Below are 23,591 nucleotides of genomic sequence, written 5' to 3' on the forward strand. Positions count from 1 at the left end.
TTTTAGTAGTTGATGCAAAAGTCTGGGGTGTACCTTTTGAAACTAAAAAAGGGGAATTTTGGTGCAGAATTTTGGGGACTTTGATATTTGTGTAAGGCAATTGGAATAGGAATTTTTTTTTCCTTTTGATGTTTTGTTGTGGCGACTGGATTGCAATGGAAATGAAAAAATAAAGAAATAGGCGTATTTCTCTTTTTTGGTAGTGATTCCGAAGAAAAATACGGCAAATTTAGGATTTATGGGGGATATTCTGAACTGCAAATTCGTTCTGCAAAACACCGAAAATGTGATTTTCTTCTTTTGTATGATTTCCATATTTTTGTCAGGAATTGTGCCCTATCACAATTTTGTAATTTTTTATTATTCATTTACAGGAATTTTATTCTGAATAAATACATTCCACACGATTTTATTTAACAAATATCGCAACAGAATTGAACGAAACTCAATGATCAAAAAATAAAGTATATTCGCATGTTAGCTCGATGAATAAATCTATATTATCGCGAAATATTTCACAATTTTATCGAAAATATTTTTCGAAATATCAACAAGAGCAAATACAATATTCCTCGTCAATTAATAACAACAATTATTGAAGTAAAAATCTGTCTACAGTGTCTACGATTCAAAAACGAATATAAAATAAATATAAGAAATTCCTTTATTCCCTTGACCCCCTTTCTAGACACCCTGTATATCCTCCCCAGCCAAAGGGTCAACTTAACACTTCGTCATATATCTTTATCTCATTCCTCGAGATAAGCCATTCCTCCAGAAATTCAATTCCAGCTTTTACGAGTTGCAACAGCGTGTGCGCAAAACTGCAGCGATCGATAACAACGTCGATAACTCTCTCTCAGAAGAAGCATTCATACACGCGCACGAACTCCCCTTGACGATCCCGAAAAGCAATCTGGAGGATTCGCAGGAAATCGGTAATACTCCTGGGCCGAGACGCGGCGGCACGATCGCGAGGGGAATCGAAGAGGAAACACAGATGGACGACTCTCTGAACGAACGCTCGATTGCCAGTATCACGGTGAAAATGAATACAGAAAGTGCAGAGGAAGTAGCGAAGCGTGGGACCTCGGAAGAAACAAATCGCGCGGAGCGATCGATTCACCCAGAAACTCGTTTAAAAGCTGCGGTGGCCTTTGAGGAAACCCTCGCGATACTCTTGGATCAGCTGGATGGGAAATCCACCAACGAATCTGAGTTAAGAGGGAACTGCTACCAGCCAAAGAATGAACGCGAGGAATGTGCAGAGAGCGTGTGTTATTGTAAAAACGAAGCAGACAGACTGACAAATGATAATGAAGACGATGCAAGATATAAATCTGGGACGCAGTTACAGATTGAGGAAGAGTGGCCAACGAACGCTGGGGAATGTTTGGTGGAGTCAAAAATGGAGATTCAAGAAACGGGGGCGAGGAGGTCCTTCGTGGATTTTCCAGTTTCTGTTCTTCAAGAGAGTAATAATTTGGGGATGAAATCGAGCAGACTTTTAGGGGAAGAAATAATTGATTCAGAGGTGTGTCCTTGGGACAATGCTGCAAGTATGGAAAATGAGTTAATGGAGAGGAGCTGTGGGACACTTTCGGGGGAAGATGATGGTTCGAAGATGGCTCTTGATGGGATCGAGGAACGCTTAAAGGTGGATACTGAAATATGCTCGAAGCAGGACGATTATCTCGGAGAACAGTTTGGAATATTCCCAGAAAGAGGAGCAAATTGTACGGAAGAAAAATCTATAATGCATTCGGAGGATACGTCGTCGCAGGGCGAAGAAAAGGAAAAGGTTGGAAATCTTCCAATCGTGGAGATGCTGAGGGGCACTCGTGATGCGGAATCTTCGACTTCTTTGGTTCGACCGTAAGTTAATTAAACGAGAGTGAATGATTATTCGTGTTATTGACATTTTATTTTGATACTTTATGTTACCATCATGAGCAAAATCATGCCTAAATATTAATTTCTATATTTACCTTACTTTTTTTTTTATAAATGAAATAAAAGTCATCTATGTAAGAGTAGAATATACAGTCAAAATATTCAAATTAATGATATCTACAAATTTTTGTCGCTCTTACTCCTCTGAGGAGAAAATAAATTAGGTCTGGGTCAGATTTGATTTAAACATGATTGTATTAAGCAGGACCTTGGATTAAGTTCCCTCTACTATTTTTTAAATAGAATACAATCCACAAAAACTGTCCAAAAAATATTTCATATTACTCAAACTATGTACAAACCCCCAATTTCTCTAAACACACTACAACTACTCCAATCACCATATCAATTACTACTCACTCATCGTCAACGCTTTCTAGTCCCACTTCTCATAGCTCACAAGCTCAATTGCCGCCCATCATTAAATTTCCAATAATAGAATCGACTTAAGGAACAAATTGATCCTTTTTACAGTGAAAGTAAAACGTCTGACACTGCAGCCATGAATCAAGGCAAAGAGGAGGAAGATCTGAACGTCATGATTCGGCGCCTGATAATCACCGAACTAAAGAAGCATCGAAACAAGGAACGAGCAATCTTGAAGAGAGCCTATTCGGACACCGAGAGCTCCTTACCCAGAAAGAAGAGCAGTGCCAGGGACAGGTACTAAAGCTCTACCTTCCTTTCCTATTTTCAATAGACACACTCGATGTTTTCAGAGCAGGTCTGGTCAACCTCAAAGGCCGAACGTTCTTCCGAGATTTGCTAGAGTTAGAGGAAAGCCTGCGGAAGAAGTCCGAAGAGAAATCTGACAGCGAGTCCATGGACGACAGGCCCGATGAAAATACAGTAAGAATAGAGGAATCGATGAATCAAGATGAGGATCATTCCAAGAAGGATAACAATGTCGATGAGACTGTGACAGAGTCAAATGGTAATATAGAAAGTGTCGTTGATTCGTTGAGTATCTCCTGTGTAGCCCACTCGAACATCCTGTTGGAGAGGAAAGTGGACCAGCCTTGCCTGATGGACGTCGAAGAGCAGAAGCTGACCGATGGCGAAAAGTACGTCGCTAAACGAATTATTTAACTACGTGTCAGAGTTTGCGAATTAATGCCGCGCACGGTCGGCGTCGAGCAACGCTGGGAATTTAGTTGCAAGTTTGATGTCGCGCCTAGAACAGAGGAAAACCATCCTCCATCCGTCGTCCTGGTTTCATTATTCAGCGAATTCCGACACGCTTTTTGCCAGCCGCCCTCTGACAAATTTTGAATGTTTTATGTCGGCCGTTGCTTCAACGCCGTGCTCATAACCATGGGAAAATCCAATTGCCAGAGGAGTAAAAAAGCATGGAAATGCTCGTAGGTAACTGCGAATAGGCTATTAACTAGGTTTCGACGCTTAGCCTGCTAATTATTGCGCTTAAAATGATGCATTTAAAATGATTAAACTGGGATTAACTCGTTTTGCTGGTACCTGGTGCTACACGTGAACATCTACTTACTCCTTTTATGCGAATAATTATTAAACTTTCACGGTAGGGCGGCTCGTGCTCGTCTGCTGCGAAAGCATTTTCAAATTATGAACTGTCACTCGTTCTGGTTAATGGATTTAGAATGGTTCAACGGCGAGTGCGTGAGCTTACGTTTCTTTGACGGAACTTTGATTGACTACGAAAACTTCAGATTTTCTTGAACAGGAGCTTAAATTAGAGCTGCAAAAAGAGTCGTGAGTTCTTATATGTATATTTTAGGTGATTTGATATGTGAATTGAATCGGTGTAGTTTTCAAATATTCAAAAATTCAAATTTTCAAATTTTTAAAAATTCAAATTTTCAAATATTCAAATTTTCAAAAATTCAAATTTTCAAATTTTAAAAAATTCAAATTTTCAAATATTCAAATGTTTAATTTTCTTAATTTTCTGATATCCAAATTTTCAGGCAAGTAAAGTGCTCAGAGAACTCATTAAAAACTGATGTTACGCTGCAGGAGCTTTTCCTCGTTATTTACATGATGAATGTTACACGATCTAAAAATGAGATTTGAATTTTTTTAAGAACACCTCGAACTAATTTATCCACCTACCTAATATTTTATTCACCTATTACTTTATTCCATCTCCTTTATTCAGCTATAAATATATATTACATGAATTCCTTTAAAATTAGCAAATGCAAAAATCGAACTATATGTATAAGAGCTCGTAACTCACCCTAATATATCAGCAATTCCTAGTTTCGATTTGCACAAGTTGGTTGTAGCGTTCGACAGAGTAGTTGCTCCAAATTTTCTAGTAAAATTATTTGTATTTTCTAGATCATTGTTTGTGCATAAACAGGAGTACGCAAACAAATCCTCGCAAACGGAACACATTCACGTAATTCGCACGGTCAGAAGCTGTCCTCTTCGAAGGAGGCGTCTTTCGTTGCAGATGCAGCTGCAGCTGCATCGACTGCCGCTAGATCGCGAGGCTGTCTGCTCTAAGATCGTTTACGCGAGCCGAGATTTCACAGAATATATTTTCCGAAAGGCATCGGATAATCTCATCTACGAGAAGGGCAAAGGCAGTCGCAGCCCCAGTTATGTTTCCTCCCCTGAGAGGTTCAGATGGAGATACTTGACACCGAAGAAAATCAGCTGAATGAGAAATTTGAGTCGAAGTTGAAGCGAAGAATTCACTTTAGTTTACTATGTAATAAAATTCTTTAGAGATGGCTTCATGTAAAATATGGAAAAATAAGCAGACGACACTTTAGTGGGATGTAATGCTTGCATAGTAGGTTGTTTCATAAATAATGCAAGCACTTCTCCTTTCTCTGGGAAAAATTAAAGTAGGTGTAATAGATTTCTTGTAACTGTAAGTTGTTTTATACTGTTACCATTAAGATCTCGATTTTTCTTCAATGAAAATTTCTTGAATTGCAATATGCGTTACTTTAAGAATGGCTTAATTAAAATTTGAAATAAGTAATTGATGTATGCTATAGAAGTATTTAAAACTAGAGTCTTTAAATTGAAGAATCTATATAAAAATGTGTAAACTGGCTATTTTGACTTCTTTGATAGTTCCACTGATAATACCCTCAAACTTTAATTTCTTACACTGAATGACATAGTCGCTTGACCTGAATTGCTTAAGACCCCCAATTAGGAATTTTATCAAGGTTCCTGTTCCTTTTAGACTGATGACTGCAGCATCGAACTTGACCAAAGCTATTCCACAGAATTTAAAATCCGTAATTAGCCCAATTAGTGATTCCAACCTCAACAAAGTATCAATTAAGTAATAATAAAGTTCCTACCATAAGGAACCCTCGATCCATAAAACTGTTTCTAACAAGGAACGATAATTTACTCCACACTTCTGGTGTCCCAAGTAGAAATCATCACGTCGTCGTTTCGCATCGTAAGAAGAGAATCCCACTTCCTAATTACCAATTCCATTTGCCCCTGTGAAAGTTGGCGAGCGTTCGATTCCCCAACACCTCCAATCTGACAATGCAAACTACCTGTTCCTTGAACTCTCCTACTCATTTGACTCTGCCAAAGCGACCGAGAAAGTGTATTGAGAAACGTGTGACGTGAGTAAATATCTCTATCGTCTATTTGGTGACGCACTTTCGAACGTTTTCACTAAACAGACACCAAATCACTGGGAGACCAAATCTTCTCGACAAGCAAATAAACATAAAATAAAATCCATCGTGGATTCTTAAACGGTACAAGATGGATCTCATACGCGACATGTGGCTTAAGTAATTGCAAACAGAGAACGTTAGGCGAACTTTGCTCCAAGGCACGTTCCAGCCGTCAAACCTGACAGCCTCTTCATAAATGTCAAAACAAATTTGTCGAGGTAGAAGCTTGAGGATCGATATCGAGGGAAAGGTAGTCGATGATGGAGTGGCGGAATCTTGGAGACGGCATCGAACGATCGAGTGTAAAACAAGGAGGCTGTGGATGCTAGCCTCTCGGTGAATTAAAAGGCTTCTAATGGCTCAATTTGCTACACGTCTTGGGGCAATCTATCTTGTTATCAGAGCTCTATGATGATTGGACTTTTCAAGAGTTTGTGGGAGACAAGCATTGAATATGAATGGACGTGGTTTGATTGATGAAAGTTGAACATGGATGTGTCACTAGTGGGACCAGAGAATTACAGAGAATTGTTTTATTAAATTTTTTACTAATAAGTCTAGGTTTATTTGAAATCGAATTTTCTCATGAATACACAAACAAAGAATCTCCATAAAGCGATTTTATTCGATTAGCTGAAACATGAAAAAATTGAAGCTAAAGATCAGAGAGAATAGCTTGCGAAATATTTCTACCTTTTACGTCAAAGCCAGTTCCATCTCATAAAAATTCACGTGCAGACTATCATGCAATATTTTCAAATCCATTTTATAGTACCCATAAATTATTCTATTAGTCATTTATCCACATCGAACTGCTTCAATCCAACCGTTCGATTAATTGAACTGCACGAGCATCGACAAATTGCACTGTATAGGTATCGTTAAGGTTACCCGAGTTATTGACACAGATTTGCATAAATTAAGCCCACTTGAGATACGACGTCGAGTGGAAAAAGTCGTCCCTTCGTTTCTGATGCGTTTCCCTCTCGTCAGAGATGTAGCGTCAGGCTCTAACGCAATGATCGTTCCATTAATGTCTACTCATTAGAGAGCAGCCTCGGCTCTGTAATCGAAGTGTGTCGATCGTTCGAGTGGCATACGAGACTCGAGTTTAATTAGCGCAGAATTTAAATGGAGCCTTCGAAGGCTAACGACGAACAAGTGCGATGAGGCAACGTTTAAAAAAATTACTCGACTGTTTCATTTCCCCTTTGTACAACGTATTGAACTATGCGCGTCTGCGATTCTTAATTTCAAGTTAATATATGGCAATCACTCTCAGCTATCCTGCTGTTTAATTTGAATAACGAAGGTGATGCAGTGGGATGATTGAAGTTTGATGAAAAGTGGTTTAATGCAGGGTATAAACATGCCAGCTATTTAACATCGTCAAAAGTTAAATTGATTAACTGAACCTGCTTCTCCACTTTTATACTGAATTTAAAAAATTAATTCTGCTAATTTTTTATGTCTATTATATGTACAGTATATAACTTTAATTTTTATTTAAGTTAAGTAATATGTAAATAAATAAATTTATGTCCACGTTCAGAGCGTCTCTAATACATTCAGAAGTTAAAACTGTTAAAAAATATTCTCATTCTGTATAAGCGTTATTAATTAATTTGACCAACGCAGTTAGTTCAGCCGATGCAAATGAGTTTTCCCATAAAAAGTTAACTGGTCCTCTTCAAAGTTTTATAACGAATATCGCCCTTAATCACATCGCAATAATGTTAATTGTCGCGCGGTGAAAATTATCGCCACGGTAATAGCGTAACTGTCACATTTAGTACATCGAGAAGAAATTTTATCCAGGTAGCCTCGAGATTAAGTTAATCGGGTAATTGCCTGCTTGATATTGTTGAACAGCTGGAAAATTACACGAGGCCAGGGAAAGTGCAGGGTATTTCTGGGGAAGCTTAATATCTCTAATTACGTGTTTTATCTTTCTACACCTACGGCTCAACGACTCCCTTCTTTATTAGAGAAATACGAATATTACGTTCCACTGGACAATGCAGTGTACATATATAATAGCAGTGCTCTGTAATGTAGAATTAAAGAAAGATAAAGAATGTTCCATTGCTAATTGTTTTAGGAAAGATGTGCTTTCCTTTTCCCACCTTATTATAATTCAGTTGATAAGTTTTAGAGATAGCAATATTTTTTCGATATTAAAAATTTAGAGAACACAGATAGAATAAGAGAACAAAAGCAGAAGAGAGAATACCTAATTTACTATTGAAGAACAGTTGTTTACGATTTTATTTGTTAAACATCAGAACTCTACCATATTTCACGTAAATTATCTAGATTTATGTCCAATTTTTTGTTGGCGAACTTCCAGGTAAATTTAAATGGAGAGCTATTTGGAATTACGAAACACTTGTTTCATACTGGCACATGGAAAAGTTGCATCAAAAATCAGAAAATTACCTCACGCATTCTAGTTATGAAACTCAATTAAAATGAACAGCACTGCTGGCTGAGCACAGATAAAAATCGAGCAACTTCTGGAAGCAGAAATCTAAAAATATTCAAATATTCAAAAATCTATTCTCCCGAAAACACACTCTTTGCATTTCTCTGGGACATTGAACTCTCAGTAGAAATCCCCCCGAGAGTCATACTTCAAAGAATTCAGTTACAACCAGCCAGAGACTCGAATTCCTGTTGAGCAACCACAAACGTCCATTCGTTGACTTTTTGCCTTCATCGGCTGTTAAAGGGCAAAAGGCTCGTTGGGGAAGGATGCAGGGGGATGAAAAAAGGGCGGGAAGGATAAGGAGGCAAAAAGGGGACCCATTGAAACGTAAATTACCGAGTCGGCTCCATCTCCATTTCACGAACAATGGACAATGAACCTCCGTGGAAATAAGGACGGTGGCTTTCGTCCATTCACGCGTATGCACCGACCTTCCCCTTTTTTCGAGATTAGAACCACTTACGGGAGTCGCGAAGAGAATCGGGTTTCCTTGATAACGCCGGAATCGCCTTACACCTGACGCGCACTTTTCGCCCTTTTTCATCCCCCTTGAAATCCTGCAACCTCATTTATCAGTGACTCGAAAAATAATTCCTACTTGGAGGGTAGTTTGTGGGGATTGGCAACTTGTACAGTAGGATCTGGATTGACCAGGTTAATATTAAACTTAACATTGGAGTACTCTTCTGATGGTTAATTTTTGTTAGCTTTGATGGATTAGGGGTAGCCTGATATTTTATCTGAGAATTTAATAAGGAGATAGAACTTTACTATACTGTTACTTTAAGAGTGAAATATGTCTATACATATGTAACGTGATTTAACGTGACGTGACAGTAATGTGTTCGCACCCTAACCTGTTCCCACCCTTCTTTTAATCATTGCATAAAACGAAAGCTTGCGTTCACAGAGCCATCCGACCCTCCATGAGCGATGTCTTCCCGAATCGTAAGCTGTCTTGGCAGCTCTCCGATCTGAAATTGTCCACCAACATCTCTGTCTACTGCATTCTCTCAGAAAAAGGGGATTCGAGGTGCAGGGGAATGGGAATGCCCCGCGGCTTTTACGCACTCGAAAAGCAAAGCAAGAGAGGTCTCCCAGATCTAATCGGAACTAATACGTATTCTGCCAAAAATTGCTTCCCCCTAGGGAACCCCCTGTGTTCGAGGATCATTCCTTCGGTTGATTGTCGAACGCCCTTGGCAACCTTCCGATCTTCATTTCTCTGCAGACTCTCCCTGCGTTTCTCTGTCATCAGGGAAAAACCTGAGGAGTCGAGGGAGAAAGAGGAAGAGACGCGTAACAACTTCCTTCCATCTTCGTACGTTCTCGCTGCTTTTTCCCTCCCTCTGGCTTCTTCTGTTATTTCTCAAACGTCATCATCCCCCTCCATTGTTACCACTTCTTCTAATATTTTTATCGAGCGTCTTTTCTCCTTCGTATTTCATACGTTCTTTTAATACTGCTCTACGTTTTCTTCCTTCATTTTTCTTTCTGTTTACCTCTCCCTTTCTCTTCTATTTTTCTTCCCTCGTTATATTGCTTCCTTATTTTATTCCAGATACTTCCTTTCGCCTTGCCAAATTTTCCTTATTGTTTGCCCTTCTCTTCTCTAGCCCTGTGGCTCCACTGAAGATAGGAAACACATGTCTCTTCTTCTATAATGAAATTCGACTTCCTTTCAAACTTGCTTCCTCCCAGCTATCCTTACTCTTTTGCTCGCGGAGGTTCGAGGAAAAATCAAGCGAGTGGTTCGAGCTCCGACAAAGCTTCCTCCGAGTTCGTCGCGATACTCTTTCATCGTTAAGTCAACGTCGGAAGAAAGAATCGTTACTTTCAGTAAGGGAATCAGGAGAATTGGTTGTTGACGTTGCACGAGTTTAATTCCCAATTTCTGATCTTCTAAATCAGCAGGGCTTTTTTAATTAACATTGTGATGTTTGAAATGATACCTATGGAAATATTTCAATTGTCTTGTTGCTCCAAAATTTTAGTAAAGTTTCTTTATGATAACAAAATTTATATTTTTCTTTTTTAATTTAAAGTGGAGGGTAACTTAATTTTAGGTTGTGTATCTGTACAATTAAATGCTACCTACTATCACCACTTCTATTACTGTTCACAAAATTCAAATAAATAAACTCTCTGAAGCGAGAAAAAAATACATAAAAATTGACGATGTTGCAAGTTCGTCGTCTAGAAAATACAAACAAACAGCATCGATCAGTTTCAGCTTTAGAATACTTCATTACTGCCTTGTTTAATGCCACAAAGTACTCCTTAACTTCTGAAGCATCTCCTCACCAATTTCCTCGGCAATCTTGCGCCCATTCATTTCATCGAACCTGTTCCCATCTACGAAGCAATTAAAACCCCCCGCAACGCAAACGATCCGCAATATGAATCATTACTTTTAACAATCGCTCCTTTTTTCACGGGCAAATGGCACTTTCCCGTAATACGGGTCCCCCAGCAGGTGCGGCCATTCGGACGCGAACAAGAATCGCGTTTCCTAATTGGCAGCTTTTTTCCCCGCGGTAATTGGAAACGGTCGAACAGCTTCCTCGCGACGATCTCGGATCGTGAAGATGCGGGGAGGCGAGAGATCGAAGAGCGAAGAGGGGAAGAAAACGAAGCGACTTTTTACGGCTGGAAACGATATCGAGAGAGAGAAAATCCTCAGAGATCTCGTTGAAACGACGCTGGGTTAGTTTGGGAATTAGACTGGCATGCAAAGAGGGCAAAATAACGAGGTGAAGGCTACCAAGTGGATATTGGAAAATTGCTGTTGCAACAAGAAGAGAATCTTCTTCATACTCTCGATTGGGATTTTTTTTCTCGGTCTCAATTGGACTGCTACAAATATTGGGGAATGGGAAACAGGAAGAGCTCAAATTGGAAGTTACAATCGATTCTCTGTGTGCGCATAATGGGAGGCTAAAGGGGTTCTGTTCGTGCGTAACAAATTCACGAGCTAAAGTAATCGAATCCATTAATAAGAAACAAAAAGAGAAAATCGATTATGTACCTTCATCTATGTAACTCATTATACTCTTTTGAGGAGATTATTACTAATTATATTTTTAGGCAAAGAGAATGAAAAATGTACAAAAACTGAAGTTGGTACATGAAGTTTCTGAAAATTATTACTAAAATGTTGAACCAGTAAAGTTGGAGAAATTACTATTCTTCACATTCCACCCAAGCACTATCGTCATCTAATTTCCAACAAGTATCCTACAATTTTGTTTGTTATCAAAAAATATCTCTGCATGTCCCCAGTGTTGCAATATCCCAAACAATTTCCCAGAACACAGCTGCTTGATACACTCTGTAATAGGACCTAAAAGTTTAAACAAGAGCAGCAAAATTCTCCACAGATCCCCTGTTTTTCAGATTTTTCAACTATTTCGCCCATGTGTTCTATTACAGAGCAATTGAGAACATTTTAGCAGAAATCGTCGGTAGGAAAAGAGGTTTCGTGCACCAGAAGGAATCGAGTCGTCGCAGCTGGGCTCGGTCATGTACCAGAATCGTTTCCATTTAACGACCGATCGTTTCACGATTTCGAAATGTCGCGGAACGAATCTAGGACCCCTGTCGTATTTATACGGGACTTCCCTCGCGTTTAACGAGATCGACAAGTTGTGAAGAGATTTCCACGCTGATTTCGTGCCGTGGACAACAGGGAAACTTTGGGACCCGCATACTTTTCATTCAGGTTTACACGAAATGAAGTTCCTCCTGAGGTTTTAGTTGATGACGGTCTCAGCCTCCCTCTGATCTTATCTGATTATTATTTGGGATAAATTTTACTGGAGCGACTTTTTATACAATTTATATACCAAGGAAGATAATATTTTAACTTTTAAATGTTACAACTTGTAGAGTTATTAACATATATAGAGACAGTAAAAATGTGTTCTTATAGAACATACAAAATATTTTCTCCTTTTCGGAATTAATCTCCATAATTTTATTTGTACTGAGTCATTTAATGAGTAAGCATCGTTTAATTGGAATATTTAGTCACGATTGGCATTGCAGTGTCTTAAATGAAATGTCTAAAGGAAAACATCCGTCGTGATTTGAAATTTTTTAAATGTATGAAAGCCAGAAAAGTGTAGCAAGTATTTTTTTTTCATATAATGAAAGAGTTGAACGATATTCGTACTATTTCCTATTCTGTTTTCACAATGTTTACATAAAAGGCACACTGAAAAATTTTATATTTTTTAAACGGATTTTCGCTATTCTTTATATAGTTCAAAGGGAGCGAGCGCTTGCACAAGGGTTCTGTATTAAAAATTTAATTCAGAATTCGTCGTTCCCGCGGCAGCTTTGTGCCGTCGAGCCTTCAAAGGGTTGGCGGGCGAAAAAAATAGAACGTAATTACAACAGCCGTCTCGTAATCGATAATTGGTTAAAAGGGGTCTGTTCGCCTCCGACAAAATTGATTCGAGCGTTAATTATTCCCAGCGTTAAACAAAGGAGAACAATTTGCGATAAGAATTGACCTCGGGACAGCCTCAAAATCCGTTTTAATCCATGCTGTCGAAGGAACGACTTCACCACCCCCATACCACGATCCCCTTCAATTATGATTAGATTATCAGAGCAAATGTTTGAGCATGAGCTGCTACAGGCTGTACAGCGAATAGCTTTAATATCCCCTCACATCGTCGTGTAAACTTTGGGCGACTCCAGTGACTTCAATGGCTCTGGAATTGTTACGGAATTCTAGAATCACTTAACGAATAATATAAGACAGTTCAAGAGGACTGCCATCAATTTTGATAGTTATTTTATAGTAAAAAATATATCATAAGTAGGAAGAAGTGATTAGGTGGCTGGTTTGATATTTGTCATACATCCTATAGAAATTGTAAGTTCAAAATTTATAAATGTCTATTTAATTTAAAAACTCTCGAAAATACTGCAAACGAAATCGACATTTATCAAAACTGTATTAGAACATTCTAAAATACCAGATATAAACAATTTCAGGGAGACTGTTTACGAAGCTCGTCGAACCGTGTTCACGATTGTTTGATACGAAAAAGCGGACTACGATCAATAACGTTCTTTCACGCGCGTAATCGACAATTTGAAAATATCGTCAGGGAATAGGGCACGAATTGTTTGTTGTTCGCTAACGACAATTAAAAAAAGGAGAGAGAGGGTGAGGATGAGGCTAGAGGTCCGATGGAAAGCTGCGAACGCGGTTCGTCCAGTGGAATATAAATATAAATTTTTCCACCGACTGTATAAATTCGCTGTGCACAGTTTCGGTGCGCATTCGCGTTATGTCGTTTCGTAAATAAAATCCCCTCCCCTGGTGCATCGGTTATGTAAAACTGACGTAATTACTTCAATGGACTAACGAAACGTATTCGCGTCGATGAAAGGGACACAAATGAGGGCCGTGGGCTCGTTCAAAAGAAAATTTCACGCGGCTTATTCAATTTCAGTTTGTTTCACTCGCCGCTCGATAAAACTGCAATGAGTCCAGCGTTTGTTTCGTGACCCGCGGAACACGCTAATTTTTTACACCCATTTGAATGGCAACTTTGTCACTCGTATTTCACGTTCAATTTAATTTGCGAGCACTTTGACGCTGCAATTCTTCTAGCTTATAATGCGTCGAGCAGGACAGGAATCATTGCAAATTGGGCGTATGAATTTCTCCCGAATATGAATTCCTTTCAGGGGAGGTAAATTATGGTCGTTTAAGTTGGGCGAGGAAAAAATGTTTCATGAACCTGGGTCGATGTATCAGCGTCACACATAGAAGCGATTTTTGGTGTCACTAGTAGGAGTACAAATTTTGGCAATTTTTTGCGGACTTTTTGTGAGTCTGTGAGATAAAACTGTATGAATATTTTTTTTTAACGAATGGGAAGAATTGTCTGTTTTTTAGTACTGAAGCTAGTTACTCTGAGTTCTCGTTATCTGACACTGTGACTTGAAAAGTGTTAGCTATTTTATTGGTACCTATTCAAACTTTTCTTGAATACACCCCCTCTATAGTACACATTTTTATATTTTAAATCAACAAGTAAAAGTGTACTATGTGGAACGATATCGATAATCAATTCCGAATAGATACCTGAAGTCTAGAATCCATAGAAAGAAATTAATTCCTCCCCATTGTGACTAGCAAAAGCAATCATTTTGATGTGCTGCCAGCAATTTACGATCGACTATCTGTAAAACAGAACAGACATTGTTCGTCGGTATGGTTGTATTCGCGGAAGGCCGACGTTTTAAATGAAACTTGCGCGAACTCTGCTCCGTCGATTTGCGATGCGAGCAATAAACGAAACGAGGTCAGTGGGATCATTGTACAGAGGAAAGTTTAACCTACCGAATGCCAGGGAATAAGAATGGAAGCATTGGTTGGCGGAACTTCAGATAATTGTCGCGAAAATCGAAGAAAAGCTACGGATCAAATCAGAGAGAAAAACTCGCCTCTATTATGTATTCTATAGCTCTTTAGAGTGTCAGATGTCTATGTCGAAACATTTTGTTTAATTATGTAAGTATTTTTTGAGGGCTAATCGCCCTCAAGAATTTATTAAGCGTCAGAAGATTAGATTTATCATTAGCGTCAGAATTTATTAAGCTTCAATAAGCTATTCCATGAAATAAAAAAGTAGTATTTGATTGTTTTAAAATTTGGGGCTTTTTTTATCATTCGAGTGAAATCCTCTCTAAAGTTATTAAAATTATACTGAACCAAATGTATCTCTGACGTGTATCTTCATTTATATCCCTTAAATGTATCCCTAGAATATATTCCTTCAGTATATCCCTAAAATATATCCCTAAAGGAATGTACTAAAATCTAAATTTCGTCCAAGAGGCCAACACTTCATCTCTCTTTCGCGACAGAGCACAGGACCGCCTCAAGTTCTTCATCCAGCCTCTGATGCAATGCTAATTGCACGATCAACGATGAAGAAGTGGAACAGGGCCGTCAGAAGACATGCAGCCCAGGGGAAATCCGAGATATCGCGACGTCGTTTATATTTGCATACAATGCACCGCGATGCATCGCTCAGACAATAGCTCAGCCGACCCTTTTTTTCGTTCGGACGAGAGCAAGGCGAGAAGGGAGGAGGACAGAGCAGCGTGTTCGTGGTGGCGTAACGTAAATCATACCTCGAAATAGATTCGGATCCCCTTATGGCGGAGTCCCTGCGACGACCCACCGTAGAACGTATTCAATCTGGCCTCGAATCTTATCTGAACCAGTCACGGTATCGCTTCTACCGTGTCAGCCAATTTTGCAACATAATTACGCGGCCTCCGACCTCGCCTGGCTCTTTTGAACACAGGCTGAATTATAGTCGCTGATCCTTTTTTTAACGTGGCTTCTGGATTTATGGATGCAAACTGACGGTTGACATTTTAAGATAACGACTGATACAAATGTGTTTTTCATGAGAAGAGACAGTAGAAATGCATATGAAATAAGAACAGTGGAAATGAAGAGGAAAAGAAACGAAAATCATTAGATTCAACTGTTGTTAAGGGTATAATGTTCCTTGGTTCTTTCGAAGAATCGAGTTTTCTGGCTAGACCAGGGTTGCCATATGAATTCCCTCCTTGGGTGTAGTGAGGGAAATTGAGAATTGAAAAAAGATTGAATTCTATTGCTAAGATCAGTGACAGGCGACTGATTGAAACAACAAAAACGAGTACATCATAAATATCATAAATATAAATATCCCTGCCACTAGTCAAGATAAAAAATAGAAAGCTTAAAAATGTCTATGAATTTTAGGTTCTACGATTGAACAGTGGCTCAACTAAAATTAAAAACTCGTGAAATCATGCTGGTAGAGGTGGACAAAGAGACACAGCGTGTGCCAGCGAGGGCTAATTTTTATCCCAACAAAAAACTTAATCGACGCATGCAGGATGGGCCAATAAAATGGCAATCAGGGCGTCGGCTCGACAGCAACGCTCGGTCATCACTGCAATCGCGATTCGTTTGTTAAACGAATTTGGAAAGAGAATACGCGAGCGACGGGCAGGGCAGAGGAAGGGTGAGGACGATTGTTCTGCGTTGCTCACGTTAAATACGCCAGCTAATTACCAATTAAGCGCTGTACACAAAGCTCCGTGGCGCGCGGCAGATGTTACAGTTCCCCCGATCGATTCATTTACTCTGTATGCGCATAAATTACGGAAAAACGTTACTCGCGATTACAGTTCGTCGGCGATCGAGCTGTCACACGGGGCGAGGGCGCGCGGGACAGTTGTCCGCCTTTTTCGCGATGACCTGACAAAAAGCGCGCGCGGATTTTCGCTTCGAGTCGCAGTCGGGACGGATTTCGACGAGACGAAAGCGTCTCTGCTCGGTAATGCTCTTATCTGCTTATCTCTCACCTTTCGTCGGACCATCGCCGATGCCAGCGCTGATGCTGCTTCTGTTTCGTCGCTATTTTAGCAAATGTTGCGCACTTCGCTACTTGCCATTTCGGACGCGACGCGAATTCATTCTTGGACGGTGAAAGCAATGTCTTCGACTGTTCATTTTACACTTTTCTCTTTTTCAGAGACGCGTCTCTTGAGTTCACTCGCGCTTGTTTTAACACACTTTGATTTACTCGTACCACTTGCTGACTAATTAAACAAAAATTCGTCTCGTTTGGTACCTTTTTGAGGACCACATTCTGAGGATCACAAATTTCAATTTGAAATAGTATAATTATTAAGAATAATTAAAACTGAAAACACCGAATTAATTTGTACATTTAATAACTGAGACACTTTAATAATTAAGGGTTGTTAAGCACTCACTGATAGTACTATACACTGTACTGTCACTAATGGCAACATAAGTCGCTTCACTGTCACTTTATGGTAACATAAAGGCACACAAGGGTGCACTCAAAAACATGGATACTGAACGCAATGACATACCGTGGACGACTGACCTCTGTGAGACTGTCGAAGTTCACGATCATTCTTGACGATCCTCGGAAAGTAATAGGAAGGGTGAGAGCCAATCATAAAGCAAAAATTAATGACGTCATCTTTCTGAAGAATAGTAAGCTTAAGTCTTGAGATCAATATATGATATTTAGATAGTAGATAGTACGTGGCATAAGGTATTATCTCTAGATATCCAACTACATTATAATAGAGTTTATTCTTATTATTTATTACTTTACTATATAAACTCACGAATTTATTAGATAATATGCAAAAATAAAACTACAAGGGATCGAGAGTTGAGAACTTCCTTCTTGGCTCCCCTTTCGAATTCACGCCCCAAGGGTCCTTTGTCCCTTCATAGATCCTTCCTAGTTCCTAAGTCCTTACTTCCTGCTTCTAATCTCTACTTCTCTTCCTCTATCCTCTAACTTCTGACAGGAAATGGAGATTCGGTAATTTGAATATCAAGACCTCAAAGATAAAAATATGATCTAAGCTACTTAGTCTAAAAAACCCTAAAATATAATCTAAATCCTCCACAATTAGGGCTAACATCTACAGAAAAATCGCGTGATTTATAGATAATAGGAAATTAGATTAAATGGTCTTTGTTTAGGGGTTCTGTTGGCGAGCATTAGTGGCAATGGTTCGCGACTCCCCTTTCGTGCTACTGAAATTCGGGTTAATGTCGGGAAGGATTTCCTATCTAATTTAAGAGAGGCCATGGCCAAAAGAGCATTTACGACAACGCCAGGTCTCAATGGAACTCGTTTATGGATCATTCACGGGGATTTCAGCAGAAGGCATGACAGATACACGAGTGAAAACGTCCTGTCACGAGAGTCGAAATCTTTTTTGGGAATTTCATTTTACGAATGTGTGTTCCCTGGATACCAGGGACAGGAACTGACATTCAAGAAAAACAGGATTGAAAGTTTTATGAGCTTCTCAAACTACAGAACTCTCTTAAGCGATTCTTTTTATGTACATATAATATTTATGTAGGCAATATTTTCAAGAGTTTTATAGAAGAATTATTTTCTCTGCCGAGAGAGAGAATTTCCATATTGTTAGTACTATGTATCCATTACCATATCTCAAAATTTACCACCAACGAATATGTTGGGACATAATGGAACGTTACACGAGACGCGTGAAATTTACAGAGATTTTAATTTGAATGGGAGTATTGAAATATTTTAGCAGCCTTATGGGTATTATTGTTACATCTGGCAACAAGTGATACAATTTCACCGAAGCTCTGGCGAATTCTCTTAACGACCGCCGCTGTAATTTGAATATTCCGTGATAACATCAGTATACTCAAAGGATCATTTGTGGAAATTTTGCCAGCGTAACTGGATTAGTGTAACTATGAAAATGGAATGCGAAACAATTTTTAATTACAATAGGGGGAATGGAATCGTGTTGCTGCAAACGAATTTTCCTGATAAACACCTCAAGCTGAATTATTTTAACCAATATTCACTAAATATAGACTCCAAGTGAAAACTGTGCACACTCTCTTTGGTGAAAATAAACAATAATGTAGAAATGTAATTTCCTATATTTTTACAATTGTGAACTTGAAAATTTACAAGTGCTAAATTTTCAAATGTTTAAATCTTCAAATTTTCAAATCTTTGAACTACAAATTCTCGACTTTTTAAATTTTTAAATCTCAAACTAATAAATATTCGAAGTTTAAAAATTTTTAAATCTGACAGATCTTTTTATTCGAATATCTGGAATTTTTTATTTCAGCTCTGAATAACCTCTTGGTATGGTAAAAGATTAAGTTTCTTCTCTAACAATGAGTCACTCAATTAAAACTCCAATATACATAGATGCATTTGAAATATAAATCTTTTAGTGGTATTTACATCAAGATTCATTGGACGTTGAAAATACTTAATATTCTATAAAGCGACTTTACATTAAGTATTAAAAGTAATGCGATTGTCTCTGTCGTTCCAAGGATTTCAGATACAAAAGACACCAAGCGCTTTCAGTTTGCGAGGATTTTCATCTGAATAGAAGGATTATACGGATGCACAATGATGCTTTGTAAATAAACAGAGTGATCTACGGGTTGTTGCACGTCAGTCAAACGAAAATACAGGATTTCCATTGAACGACCATAAAGAGAATTTCAATTAAGACCAGATTTTCGATTCCCACCTACGGAATATCAATTAAGTATCAATTTTCCTAAGACGAGCTCCCGTTCAAGGGAGACCTCGATTTCGATTCCGCTTTAATTACTTCTGTCCGCTGTAGATTGCCTATTATATGATGCTAGTCGACCATAACGATCCTCGGAGCACTATATCAGAGGGAAATGCTCTTTTTTCTACTTTGTCGGGTTACGTTTGTTCTATCAAGCCGAGGAAACTTTTCACTACAAAGGAAGCACTTTTCTGCTTGTCACTTGCATTTCGATGCAAGAGATATCGTTGTAGAGAGAGTTATCATTATAACTCTTTTTTGAGGACATGTCTGTCGTATTAAAAATTGCGAAGTTTGACAGGTTGTACAGACTTGCTCAAAATTTTTTCTCGGAATATCGTTTACAGTGGCATATAGCTTGAACCTTCCCCTTTATTTTAAAAAAAAGATCAAGTCGCTACGATTTTTTTTCGCAAACTTACAGTACTTTGAAGTAGCCCTTGTATTTTTGTCACATACCACCACTGCCTTCTGTGCTGCAAAAATACAAGGGTTACTTCAAAGTACTGTAACTTTGCGAAAAAAAATCGCAGGGACTTGATCTTTTTTTTAAAATAAAGGGGAAGGTTCGAACTACATGATACTGTGAAAGACATCTCGGGAAAAAATTTTATCAAGTCCCTACATTCCGTCAAACTTAGCAGTTTATCATATTGAAAATTGCCAACTTTGACGGGATACAGAGGATTGCTCAAATTTTTTCCAGTAATAACGTTTACGATAGAATATAGTTTGAACCTTCCCCTTTATTTAAAAAAAAAGATCAAGTCGCTACGATTTTTTTTCGCAAAGTTACAGCACTTTGAAGTAACCCTTGTATTTTTGCAGCACAGAAGACAGTGGCGGTATATGACAAAAATACAAGGATTACTTCAAAGTACTGTAACTTTGCGAAAAAAAATCGCAGGGACTTGATCTTTTTTTTAAAATAAAGGGGAAGGTTCGAACTTGATGTCACTGTAAACGTCATTCCAGAAAAAAATTCTGACAAGTCTCTGTATCCCGTAAAACTTTGCAGTTTGTCGTGTTGAAAACAGCCAGCTTTGACGGAACGCAGAGACTTGCTCGAATTTTTTCTGGGAATATCGTTCACTGCAGCATATAGACTGAACCCTCCCCTTTGATTTAAAAAAAAGACGAGGCCGATGCGATTTTTTTTCGCAAAGGTAGGACACTTCAAAGTAGACCTTGCATTTTTGCAGCACAGCAGGTACTGGCGGTATATGACAGCAATGCATGGTCTACTTCAAAGTACTGTAACTCAGTGAAAAAAAATCGCAGAGACCTGATCTTTTTTTTAAAATACAGAGGAAAGTTCGAACTTTATTCCACTATCTATATTTTCATAAAATAAAACCCAACAAACTGACCAACTGCAAAATTGGAAAGAGGATTTCCTGCTATCCATTTTTGCAGTCAGACAACTTTTTTGCGTTTCATTTTTTAAAAATACAGCTAATTTTCAATATTATCTGCTGTCCAGTACTAGGTACTCTTACCCTATACCTCTGAAGCAAGCAATAATCGACCAGGTTCACAGAGGCTTTTGACAGTGTTGAATTTTCCCGCTCACGCGGTCGCACTTAATTTGGCTCTTTTACTATCCGCGCGTCTTGTCCGCGGCAAAAGCCAGCAGGGAATCCGAGAGTGAACTTTTCAATCTCGCGGTAGATTCTTGGCTTCCAATCTGCTCCCAATATCACGGGGTATTCGTCGAGCTTTTGAGTTCCTGGGGAGTGAATTCCAAAGCCCCTCGATTTCGGTGCGTCGAGTTTATCGAGCGGATAGAGAATCCTCGTCGGTGTACGTTCCATATGCGCGGCCATGGTCTACGTGCCTAGATCCAAGCCGCGACTCAGCCGATGAGGTCTTATCGCGAGTTATTGACAGATGAAAATTTCATGGTGAAACTTCGCTCCCTGCGTCTGAGTGACTGCTGGTTCGTACATTTATTTGGGCTTTCATGGAGAAAGGGACCTTCTCGAAAATGATCACGGTTTGAGGGAAGTTATTTCCTTTCTTTTTGATGGGAATATAGATTCATCTTTACTACCTTCATTTTTTGAAATTGTAATTACATTTCATCTTCTGGACATTTGAAAAGTGCTTACTAATATAATTAACTGAGATATACATTGGAATATTATGAAGCACAGTATTTTCTTAAATTTGACATTAAAAATATTTGTTAGAAAAGAATTAAGTGACAAAATTTTAATTCCTGCTGTGAAAGTGTTAATTATGTTTCTGTAAATGCAATGAAAAGAAATGGAGCCTGAATAAATATTTTCTACATTTTTTGATATTGTGTCCATTATCGTTTTTACATCCTAAAATCTTTCATAAATGAATAAATAGAATACACATTCTCAGTTTCTAATATTCGAGTCTTTCATTTCTAATTAGAAATTATACTTTCTAGATATCTGCAAATTTCTGAGAATACTTGTTACTTGTAGGAGTAATACATAGCTACTAGGAAATTGATAAATTTTATGTTTTAATAAACCTCGTTCTGAATATAGAGAATATGATAAGTGAGGAGTAAAATGGAAACCTGTTAACTAGATGCGCCGTTAATTTCGAAAGTAATAATTAAGCTTCGGGGTCTAGAAAGGCTTCTCGCGTAGAACAGAGAGAACTTATACTTGTTGTAAGAAAGTCGACGGAAATGAAGATAAGTATTTTTAATTTAATTACTAGAAAATATGCAGGTGCTTCCTATGAAGCGGTTATTAAGCTGAGTAATTTTTACTTGGAGCAAGTTTCGGAATAATCCATTTATCAAAAGTTAGTGGATAGTACGGCTACTGTCATATTGAACAGAGTGTGTCTGACTATGAACAATCTACTGTAGCGCTCGGTCTTTCTCTTCCTTACACTCCATTGCCCTGCTTTTACACTTCAGTAGTACGACTCAATCACTCTCCACCACGTCTGGCTTTCTCTAATATCTACGTTAGTTCGATGATGAAATTAAATGAAAATTAATCAAATTAATCACGTTCTAATCTCTTCCAAGTTTTTTCTATTTACATCTTTATAAAAATAATACAAACTAAATTTTATATTTTCAGTAGAAAAGCAAATAAAAAGAAATGGTTTTCTTTCATTAAAAACTGGACTCATTTTACTTGGCTAATAGTTTCCAATATCATAATTAATTTTACTAAATGTTTATACTTTTCTTTTTCATAGTGAAAACTTTCCTCAGTATTATTCTTAAGCTTCGTTTTTCATAGAAAATACCCTCGAATTTAGCTACTAATTATTTTACTTTCAAGATTACCAAAATATTAATACCAGCATTGGTTAATGGAACGAAAAATTGAGCTTGGTTTCTGATCTAGCGTAATTTTTTAAAACAGTTCCCAGTAAGAAATTGCTCAGACGAGTACGTGGAGCACAGAAGCGACACCGAGGGAAGGTGAACGCTGTAACTCTTATTGGTGGAGAGACACGTGGTTCTAATTAACTTCGTGTCGTCTCCAGGGATTTAATCCCGTGGAAAACCGTTTCACCGACCGAGCAGTAGAAAATGTTAGGACTCTGCATCTTTCGTAATGTCGTGGAGCCGCTCGTGAGCAAAATTGAAGGTGCCCCAAGTGAAGTGTCTCCCGAAGTACATAGCCACTCTACTAGGACGAGGCTAAATTTTTTGACTCTACTTCCCTCGAACGAGGATCCTTATCTGTCAACTTTGCATTCTTTGCCCTTCGTTCTTTCTCTGTTCTGTGATTCACCCTCGAATTTTTCTTGGAATTTTACTTTTCTTTATAGACACTGTTAGTCGAATTAAATTAAGAGAAAAGTAGTATCACTCACTTATATTCTTCTCCCTGTACTGTGGCAATGCGTCACCGATGAGGCAGGCCAGGACCAACCACGCCACGAGGTCACACTTCCCCATTTCGATCTGTGAAAAAGAACGAAAATTAGATGAAGTTTATTTAAGCTTCTTTAGAGCCATTTCATGCATAGTTTATTCAATTTTAGTACAAAATGTAAAGTGTCTATCTTAAGATTTCACAATAGATCTTCAGAAATAAGTTTGTAAATTTATTCGCCATTCGTGATCTTCCCCAGCTCTTGCAATTTTACTCACAAGTAAACTTCACCACTCCGTCTGATTACTCACTCATCAATGACCCCTACTTCAAGCACTCTCGATCGCCGACTAAAGCACCATTTTCGAACATTTTTACGTTCCAATCTCTTTTCCCGCGCGCCCATGCTCTCGAACAATAGGCTTGCATCGAGAAAGAATATAAATAAATCGCGATAGCCGGCAGGTCGACAGGAGTGATAGGCTCGAAATCTCGCGACCGACT

The 23,591-nt window shown here is 38.5% G+C and overlaps 2 protein-coding genes across 2 annotated transcripts in view; one reads left to right on the forward strand and one right to left on the reverse strand.

The window, feature by feature from the left end:
* LOC143186443 (uncharacterized) overlaps positions 1–23,170 on the reverse strand; it is a 73,605-nt gene extending 50,435 nt beyond the window's left edge. Inside the window, exon 1 of the mRNA XM_076390121.1 lies at positions 23,086–23,170. Within this exon, the coding sequence (XP_076246236.1) occupies positions 23,086–23,170 (85 nt within the window). The remainder of the gene's footprint in view (positions 1–23,085) is intronic.
* LOC143187131 (uncharacterized) lies at positions 486–4,946 on the forward strand. The gene is made up of 6 exons (XM_076391135.1): positions 486–556; positions 689–717; positions 762–1,875; positions 2,428–2,616; positions 2,673–3,017; positions 4,273–4,946. Exons 1-6 carry the CDS (start codon positions 486–488, stop codon positions 4,595–4,597), a joined length of 2,073 nt encoding a protein of 690 aa, XP_076247250.1. The 3' UTR covers positions 4,598–4,946.
* Positions 23,171–23,591: the final 421 nt, after the last annotated feature.

The sequence above is a fragment of the Calliopsis andreniformis genome, chromosome 2 (genome assembly GCF_051401765.1).
Source record: "Calliopsis andreniformis isolate RMS-2024a chromosome 2, iyCalAndr_principal, whole genome shotgun sequence".
In the NCBI taxonomy this organism is placed as follows: Eukaryota; Metazoa; Arthropoda; class Insecta; order Hymenoptera; family Andrenidae; genus Calliopsis; species Calliopsis andreniformis.